Source organism: Garra rufa, chromosome 12 (assembly GCF_049309525.1).
Source record: "Garra rufa chromosome 12, GarRuf1.0, whole genome shotgun sequence".
NCBI lineage: Eukaryota > Metazoa > Chordata > Actinopteri > Cypriniformes > Cyprinidae > Garra > Garra rufa.
The window spans coordinates 14,244,695-14,255,075 of NC_133372.1; the positions used below are offsets into that span (position 1 = coordinate 14,244,695).

General features: G+C 39.4%; 1 protein-coding gene across 8 annotated transcripts in view; it reads right to left on the reverse strand.

The window, feature by feature from the left end:
* LOC141346724 (leucine-rich repeat flightless-interacting protein 2-like) overlaps positions 1–10,240 on the reverse strand; it is a 58,003-nt gene extending 47,763 nt beyond the window's left edge. For all 8 annotated transcript variants that reach the window (XM_073851666.1, XM_073851667.1, XM_073851664.1 and 5 more), the window contains exon 1: positions 9,633–10,240. In XM_073851666.1, coding sequence (XP_073707767.1) covers positions 9,633–9,722 — 90 coding nt within the window. In that variant the 5' untranslated portion in view covers positions 9,723–10,240. The remainder of the gene's footprint in view (positions 1–9,632) is intronic.
* Positions 10,241–10,381: the final 141 nt, after the last annotated feature.

The following is a 10,381-nucleotide window of genomic DNA, read 5'->3' on the forward strand; positions in this document are numbered from 1 at the left end:
GAAGAAGTCTATTAAGTCCCCAGAGTGTTGCTCAAGCTCACCCCCAGTGGTGGTGCAGTGGGCAGGGCTCTCTACCGCCCTCTCTTGCTCCACGCAGCACTCCACCGTAGCGGATATAATGGCCGGCTCTCGCAACTGGTCGGAAGTGTTGAGCTCATCGGCACTCCATATTGCTGTCACTCCGGGCTCAGGCTCTCCATCCGCGGTGAATTCGGGCTCAAACTCCACGTGTCGGGGTGATGGTTGGCTGGGCTCTGGGTCTGGAGTGAGGCTGACGTCCTTCTCGACAATGTCGACAGTCCATGACGATCCACAGGCATGAGCGTAAATTTCATTTGACAGTAGGGGGGGGACAATAAATATAAAATTTCTCATGAGCAATTTTTGAAGGGGACACAAAATAATACAGTCAAATTGTACTTATAAAGATACACAACAATAAAAACAAGGAATTAAAAAAAAGTTTAATAATTTGTTTAAAGTGAGGTCAGTTCGGACGTAACACAGTACTCATTTAGTAAATGCAGAGCTAAATGAAACTCCTTACACTCGCGACGAGCGGGTCTCGAACCCGGGTCTCCGGCACGGGAGGCGGACGCACTAACAAGGAGGCTAAAGGCTGCACCCACTAACATTGCACGCTAGTTTATCTCTTGAGATCAGGGGAGTGAAGTTTACTTGCACTACACCTGTTAGCTGGCCTCTGTTAAACAATATTCTAACTGTGGCCGTTAATGTTAACTTAACATTATGCCAAGTCGTCACAAATAAAACAATGCATGGGAAACGGCTTTGGCGTCTTAGTTGCAGTGCATTATGCAACAAGCTATGGTAAACAAGCTAACGTTAACTAGATAAGTAATATTTTAAATGGCTAATACAGCAGATTCATGGGAAATTACATTGTAATCAGCATTTTTACCGCAACTAATTTATGAATGAGTCTGCATCAACTACATTAAAGAGAATCGCTTTGTTTAAAGTTAATAAAATACCCTACTTACTGGAGTTCAACATTAATTGAGCCGCAGCCACACACCTGACTCTTGTGTAGAGCAGGCAGTGGGCCAAACCACTGTGAGGAATGGGAGGGGGAACTCAACTGTTTCTAAATGCATTTTTTGCGTTTTTTTTTTTCTACTTACACAAGTATTTTAGGTATACATACATATATTTTTCACAATAGAGAGTGCGATTTTTTTTTTTTTTTTTTTATAATTTTTTTAGAGGGGGGGACAACCCTCGGATAGGGGGGGACATGTCCCCCCCGTCCCCCCTGGGATTTACGCCCATGTCCACAGGACGCCAGCACCCACTCGATGTAATCCGGCAAGCTCTCTTGAGGACCCTCTCCGGATAGCAGCGCCTTGGTGGTGGTGTTTAGTCCAATGTAGAAAAACTTGCATAGGCTGTTATCCGGAAAGTGGGATTTTTCTGCCAGGGAGAGGTAGTCACAGGTGTGGTCCTCAAGAGAGCATTCCCCCTGCTTCAGGAGGATGAGGAGAACAGTAGGGTCCATGGAGTGAAAATAGAAAAAATAAAACACTTAGAACAAACGGAAAAATAAACACAGGGGAAGGTGCCAGGTAGAAACTGTTGGTCGGTCCTTCTGTTATTATTGGTGCTGGATTGACGAGACGGAAGACAATATACAAACAAACGAATACTTTTAATATAAATCTTCAGAGGAATCAGACTGGAACAGGCAAGAACACAGAATATCTCCACACACGCTTACACAACATTAAGGACCAACCGTGAACTCAAAACAAGGACTGACTTATAAAGGGTGAAAGATAATCAGAGACAGGTGCAGGGAGTTACAATAATGAGGGCTAAACCAAATACACAGATCAACAGGGGGAGACAACGGGAGAAACCAATGACATAAACTGACATAAACGTAACAATAAAAAGCTGTTTATTTAATGTAGTGAAGCCTCTCCTTCATTGACATCCATTCAAAGGAAATGGTCTTTGGTCTCTTTTCCCAAACCAGAAGCGTTAGCTTTAGCTGTTCACTTTTTTTGGTTAAAGGTTGTAGGCTTGCCTTCTATTGGCTTTGACTCTATCACCATTTACGGATACCGTAGGACTGAATGTAAAGCATCGCAAGCTAAATTCCAGCTGTCGCAAAAAGTCTGAAAATATTTCATATATCAAAAAAAATATTTTTTGTGGTAAATTCTAAAAATAGTTAAATCCAAACTACTGTTTAGTGTAAAACATGATAAAGATTAGTCGATTCATTAAATTCAATAAATGTTTCCTTATAAAAGCTGTTTTTTCAGCATAGTAAAGCCGCTCCTCATTGACATCCATTTAAAAAAAGGCCTCTGGTCTCGTTCCCTGCGCCGCAGCGACAGTAATAGCTGTTATGCTTTTTTGGCTAAAAGTTGCAGGCTTGCCTTCCAATGGCTTCCATGAAACTTCCACACAGGTGTTTGGAGGCAAGAAGCTAAACTCTGAAGGACACCAGCCCTCCAGGACCAAGTTTAACATCCCTGCCTTACTAGAAGGAAACATCAGAATCCACTTGTTGGGGTTTATAATTTAATAATAAAAAAAGTCAGTGATATGTGGGGAATGTCAATAAAAACTTTACAGCAATTTTCCAGAAGAAAAAAAAAAACATGTTTTTTTAGGCACATGTTGTCACTAAAATTCACAGATCCCATATTCTTATGGGTGGACCTCATTCCCCTGGGCCCAATAAAGGACCTAGGGGCTAGTTCGTACCATTTTTATAACTGTAATGTGATGAACAGACCAAACCATCACTGTACATTCAAACAGAGAGTGAGCAGCTGAGACACATGCTCCAAAGAAGCCATAAAGTCTATTAACACATTATAACAGAGCTTAAGCTAAATAAAAACATTGAATTAACTATAAAATGTGTGGGAAAGATTATGGAAAGACTTTCACATGATTGCCATGGCAAAAACTAAAGCTCCATTCCGATCACATTGAAATAAAGTGAACACCCCAACCCCGCTTCTGCTGCAAACAAACAGAGGAAAGAAAGGTGGTCAAGTTTCTACAGAGATTGGCTGTTCTGTAATGCTTTTCCTTGGCATTGCTTTTCCCTAATGCCTGGTGTATAAAAACAGCTTAGCTGGCAGAGATGTTGATTATACTCATTACAGATTAACCTTGTAAGTTCTACATAGCTGTCTGACTGGCCCAGCATCTTAATGACTCCATATCACACTGCACACCTACTTCATGCCTAAACACAGCTGTCTACAAGGTTGCTATGTGACTGTCTCTTGTGTCAAATATAATTTAGATATATTATGTTTAAAAGATTAGTTCACCCAAACATTATTTCCAAACCTGTAGAACTCTATTTTCTCCAGGAAACACAAAAGAAGAATTTTTCAAATATTTTTTTTTTCATCAATTACAATGACTGTAGACAGGAAGCTTCAAATGCAAATCACTTATAGTCTCAAGTGTGCTGTTGCAACTGGATCATTGAGTCTGCATATCCCGAAAGCACTGTAAGCCTAAGAAGATCGTAGAAACCACTGGTGCCAATGGTTTGGTTTATTTGATCTGCTTAGGCTTACGATGCTTTTGATTATTTGGACTTATGTGAACCATTTAGGTTTTGTGAACTGGATCAAGTGAATCAAAAGATTTGAATGCATTCTCAAATCATTTTAGTGCCAGAAAACTTGAACCGAAGTGCATAGGCAGTGCGTATGTAATGGTTTTTATTACATGGCACCTTTAACTTCGGCCTGTAAATGGAAAATAGTTCACAAATCAACATGGACAACATTGAGCCTGTTAGGCTTGCATTATTTTAAAGAGCAGGTCATATGTTTTTTTTTAAAGTGTCCTAATATTGTGTTGAGTCCTCTACATGCATCTAAGGTCATTATATACATTTATACATTAGTCAAAACGGTTAGTTTGAACCAGATTTGAGTGTAATATCTGTAAACCCCTCCTTTCCATAAGTCTACTGTGCCCTGATTGGTCAGCTGGCCAAGTCTATTGTGATTGCCAAAGAGAGGAGTACTTGAGCAAGTTAAGCCTGGAATACACTACGCCATTTTTGCCCCGATTTTCAGTCTGGAGAAGTTGAGGCTAGTTGCTGAAAGTCAGAGCAAGTCTGCAGATTTGAGTTGACAGATTCCATAGAAAATCGCATAGTGTATGATGGTCACAGACTCCGAATGTTTAGCTTCAGACTTTGATTCCATCCAGTTTGAGGATATCAAACATGTTTGATATTTTCGTTAGATTTTAGAACGCATATTGTTTTCATTTGTTAAGCATCTCCTAGCATCAGGGCTAGGTTAGTTGTGATCGGAACGACTTCAAAGTCTGCTAGTGTATTATCCTCAGTGTAGTGTATGATGGCCAGTTTTTTCTCTGTCACTGTTAGGGTTGGGCGATAATTCGATAACGATAATTATCACGATATAGTTTTTTTTTTTTTTTCTTCGATAAAACGATAATGACAGTTCGATAAGCGCTCGATAATGTTTACGCACTATGCGTAACGTTGCGCAAGCATCTTGCAGCCTGCACTTCCGGATGCCGCATACATTATTTACTTTACAGCCACAGGGCTCTACAGTGCAACCATTTCACTCGCATTTGCGACTAAAAATTAGTACGTGCGACTGTAAAAAAAAATAAATAAATTTAGGAGCACCATGTGCGACTGACCCGATCAGCATATTTGTGTTTGTGCTCAGCGGAGCTTCAAAGGTTTCTACGTGCAACGTTGAGTAATGTATCACATACATATCTCACCACTCCTTTCATAAAGTGTAGAGAGAGTGTAAAGAATTTGTGAAGAAGATTGTGCAGTAAAGAGAGCGTCGTTGATTATAATAGAGCTTTGTGATATCGCGAACTAAGATGAGTGACAGCTTTTAATAATTTTTAAGGGAGTTTGTAAATGAGATATTGATTTAATACAGCAGTTAAATAAACAAGAAGTTATTATTAAGTGACTTACATTGACTGACTACAACACTATGCCTGATTTTGCTCTATTTCTTTGTCAAACGTCGAACAATCTGAAACAAGTCACAACTGCCTCATCTCCATTCAAACACAGCAGTGTTTCGTTTATGAATGAAACGTGGTTTTTAAAGGAATCTAGAGAAATGATTCAGTTTCCCATTCATAAAGACATTCACTTGCTTTATTCCCGATAGAACCATCCGTTCGAACGAATCAAATAAATGATATGATTCAGTAATTAAATCAGTGTCTTGCCGCCACCTGCTGGCAGATCTGGTCAGTTATTTAAATCTTTGATATTTCTGTGTTCAATTTTTTTTTTATTAAAACATTAATCTCAACATGAATTTATGATTTTGATTGCACTCATGTCACCTCTGAGTCTCATTAAACATATGAAAAGGTAAAAAAAAACTAAATTCCCCTGTAAATCACTTTGAGGAGTCAAATATCACCTCATAATAGGAAGGCAAATTTTTTAGCAGAGTTTTGATTATTGTTTAGAATGTGCTCCTAAAATTTTGACTGTGCTCCTAAATTTAAGTTAGGAGCACAAGTGCTCTTAGCAAGAAAAGTAAGCATAGAGCATATTTATTTATATTGTCAGACAGCTAAAACATTTTACAAAATGTGTTAAATCAGCTACACAAAGGGATTGGAATGCTGAAAAGATTTGTCTGTTCTTATTTTTGTTGAATGATAAATATACTTATAAATCACTTTAACTCTGCATTTACAGTCAGAGCCAAGTGTCGTATCATATTACAGTTCTTATTTTTTTTTATAAAAACATTTTATATATTCTATTGATATTAATAATATTGTATTCTATTGATGTTGATTTTAATATTCTAATCTGTATTCTAGCTCAATTGATCATTGTTTGGAAAGTATTTGTCATGTTCTGACAATAAACCAGAAATAATAATTAACTGTCTGGTTTTTCTTTCATTGAGTAAAAATCTGCCCTTAAAATTGATAGATATAAAAATTTGACATTTATCGTGATAATTATCGATATCGACTGATATGAAAATAATTATCGTGATAATTTTTTTTTTGCCATATCGCCCAGCCCTAGTCACTGTTTACAAAGTCGGTAAGTGTATGATCCCTATTGTTTAATAAATCTGTTCAGATTTTAAAGGTCGTGTAGTGTATTTCAGCCTTTAGTGAGCGCTACCATCTGTGCTGCCAATTCCGTGGTTGTTTTTGATGTCGTCAGTTGAAGTGACCCAAATAACGTCATATTTAGCCCCTGGATTGTGATTTTACCAGGGGAACCCCCTCCAAAACATGACTGGACTAGTTTTGAGTAGCAGTTGAGCAATCCTAGGCACCTTTACATAAAACAATATTATAGTGCTCAAATCCATTCTTAAAATAGTTACATAAAAACATTTTGTTCAATACTTATGCAAGCAAATTGTGCCCACAGCTAAAGTTTAGCTTCTAAACTGTACAAACTTTACAAAACAATAATGGTGGAGATGTTAGCCGAGTGCTAACGTGACTAACTGATGAAACAACAAAATGTGTTATATTACATTCTTTATTATTAAACCAAGTAATTAGAACAACAACAGTCTACATTAATCGACACATTATGAAATATCACAGCGAATTATTAGAACTATTTCAGTAAGACACTAATATCTTGGTTTACCTGGAAACCTAAAGCTGCACTAGGTACACAGTAGTCAACATTTGAAGTGGATCAAAAAAATTCACCAAAGTTGTCCTAAGACAGGAACCGGTATTGTTTTGGTTTTAGGGCAACTTGGATGAAAGGTTTTGATCCACTTTAAATGTTGACTATACTGTACACCACATATTAGCACAAAAAAACCCATATGACCTGCTCTTTGGTGTTAAACAGATGAAAAAAAAAGTTATGTAAGTTTTGAATGGCATGAAGATGAGAAAATAATGACACAATTGGAATTTGCGGTTAAACTACTGGTTTAACTTTGACTCATTTCTCCCTGGCTTTGGCATCATGGCTGATTGTGCAATTTCCATGAGAAAGCAAAAAGAAAGGAAAAACATTTGAGGAAGTTGAGTTTATTCTACTCTTTAGGGACTGATTCATCCTGTAAGAGGGGTGGTGAGTTTAATAGTGGGTGGGTACAGAGTTTTACAAGAACACAAGGACCAGAGGGCATATGATGCAAAGCATCATTACTTTTTCCATCATTTGCTGGAGCTGGAAACTAAATCTCCATTATCCATTTCCATACCACACCCAAAGACTTTGCCTATTAAGGGAACCAGCTAAGCATCAAGATAATGTCAAGGTCAAACAGAAGAAAGAGATGTGTTTGGTAAAAAATTGTGGAATCTTCAGTGAGGAAATGCTTTCCAGATGTGGTCAGTTGAACCAAAGGGTCACAGAGGTATCTAGGTGAACCAGAAAACCTAAATATTACTGTAAAGAACTAGTAGCACTAAACCTTTTGAAACATAAACATTACTTCACTTAAAGGGGTCATCTGGTGCCACATGCAATTTTACAAGCTGTTTGAACTGAAATGTGTGTTGGGAGTGTGTGTACACCACCACCCTTGAAAGACAAAGATCCACCCAGTAGTTTTATTTTAATTAAGTAAAATAATTTGCCTCTTCTCATATCCAGCCTTCTCAGATGCCGGTCGTTGTGGCGTAACACCGACAGAGGCCGCTCCTGCGATAGTTGATAGACAGTAGTGTTTTAGCATAGACCCACCCCCAGTGAGAAGTAAACTGACGGCACTGAGGGAATGTGACCGCCGATCTATCTAAATGGATTCATGTTTATGCGAATCATTTCTCACCATACTGCTTTATAAACGAGGGTCAGTATAAAGCTTAGCTTTGTAACGCTAGATGGTTTAAAAACAAGTACTGCTCACTGCAGAGCCAAATGGCCTCCAGCTCCACCACTCTTGATGTCCAGCTCCACCTCTGAGTGAACAAATGGGTGGAGTTAAGGTTAGGGATAGGGTAAGGGGTAGGGTTAGGGTGTGTTAGGTGTCTATCTCCACCCATTACCTCCAGCGAGGGGGAGCTGGAGCTCCAGCTCCTCCCATATGGCTCTGCAGCGAGCACCCTCTCTTTAAAAACGGTGTCTGTTAATGATTAAGATGTAACGTTAACGCAATGCCTGCAAAAGTGTTTACAGCCCGCAACTGCATATGAGTAAAGACCATAATACTCACATTTATGTATTTCAATATAAGGACGGGGTAAGTTATGTTAACCGATCACTTTTTGCTCTTGTTCAATCAGCTATGCCTCAGTAAACACATCATGTTCGTCTCTGTACCACAGTAAACACATCGCGTTCGTCTCTATACCTCAGTAAACACATCGCGTTCCTATCTCTCTCAGTACTCTACCCTGCCAGTACATATAAAGATAAATCAAAGTGACATTAAGTTTACTAACCATTCAGATACGTCCAGTATAAGCCGTAATTGCCGAACTTCTTTGCGTGTGTCATCTTGTTTCTGTTCCAACTCCGGTTTTTAAATTAAATTTTAAATGGATGGGGTTGTACAGTGTCTTCAAAGCCCCCCCAGTGCCATTTCCCCAAACTATACAACTATAGCCCCAACTGTTGTCTAGGCAACACCCTGTGTGCTATGTAATGACACGCCCCACAGAACTGAGGGGCAGGGTGAGCAGAGGGTCATATAATTTAAAGGGCCGTACTGATATCGCTTGCTGAGAACAGGCATTTTTTACCAGGTAAAATGAGTGGTTTTTTACACTACCATAGAGAATTTTTAATCAAAGTATATCACAAACTTTTCATTAGGACCCTAAAGCACCATATTAACTTGTGGAAAATGGGCATCTGATGACCCCTTTAACAATAAAACAATATCAATTAACTGTTTAAATAATAATAGTTAAGAATAAATAAAACCCTGCAGCATTTATTTTCTCCATTTATGGCACATTCTCCCTTCAAAAAGCAACCTAGCTGTCTGTGTCTGCTTTTCATTAAAACTGAAAACCGAACGATTTCAGGACAGTGCTGGATCACACATGGCAGAGTATTTAAGTGATCAGCACAATTTGAGCTCTGTGTGTTTTAAAATACATCCCTGAGGCGATTCGGGCCATTTACTGGGTGTGATGTGCCGCATCAGAGCAGCTTCTGACGTCAGCAGTCTGGGACCTTCTCGTTTGATCTTTGCTTCGTGACGTCACGCCGCTGTGCAGGTATCCATGATGCTGTTCCTCAACTGCGCTAACGCTATTTGTTATGTCGATTGTTTACCGTTATGATTAACCTACAACTGAAGTCTTTCAATCATGTAGGTCATGCTAGCAACAATGCCTTGATTCAGACTGCGACGGATAATGTGTTCTTGTCATTCACAAGCGCTTAATAATTGGGAGGGGAAGGGGTACAATGCTTCCCATTCACATTATTAAAGGACACGAGCGTCATCATATCCGTGTACATTTTTCAGCATGCGGAAAACGGGTAGAGGACTGCACAACCGACAAAACCCCTTTCATTATTCAACAAGATCATTGGGGATTCCCATTAAGTCTTACATTTTAAGAACTCCAGTGCTTGGAGTAAAAGAACGACATTTGGCGCAGCATGATAGCAGGAGCACGTGAAATGCTGTCATCTGTCTTACCTCTCGAGCTATTTGACTGAGAGCATCATCCTCCGCCGATAGTTTCTCCCGGTTGGGAATTCTTTTCCTCCCCGTTACTTGCGTTGCCATTTTAAATTCCCTTATACTCTGGCACAAACCTCTACAAAAATGACCTCGCCAAACTGAAGTGCTGTCCAGTTGTGTATAGATCAAAGAGCACCATTCACAGTGTCATGGTCGTAAGTGAACATCATTAATAAAAGGATATATTAAGCAAAAATATGTAGAGCACTAGGACACGTCCTCCCTTTGATCCCCCATCGTCTCCATAAACCGCATGAATATATGGCGGGAGCCTGTTGCACATTCAAACGACAGATCGATATGTCAAAGCATCACGGATAGGGTGGAAGATGACAGTTTGCTGATTCGACATGAGCACGATAGACCATAGGCACTCCTGAGAATACAGCCGGTCATTCCTTAATATTCCTTCCTGCGTTAGTTCGGTACGTCAAACCAAACGAATGAAGAATAAAGTCATCGGTCCAGAGCTGCAATTGTTTCTAGGGTAAATCGAACCCGGATGATGAGCGGCCCTAGGATGAGAGTATACAGCAGCCCAATGCCACACGGTCTGATGTCAGTCTGTGCTGGACGCTGCGCGAAAAGTGGGCGGGACCTGTGGGCGGGACCTGACCTTTGTATTTTATTTATTTCCGTCTTTTTCATTTTAGGGGAATTTTTTCTTCAGATTATTACTGTGAAAAGTACTCATGTGTAATTTT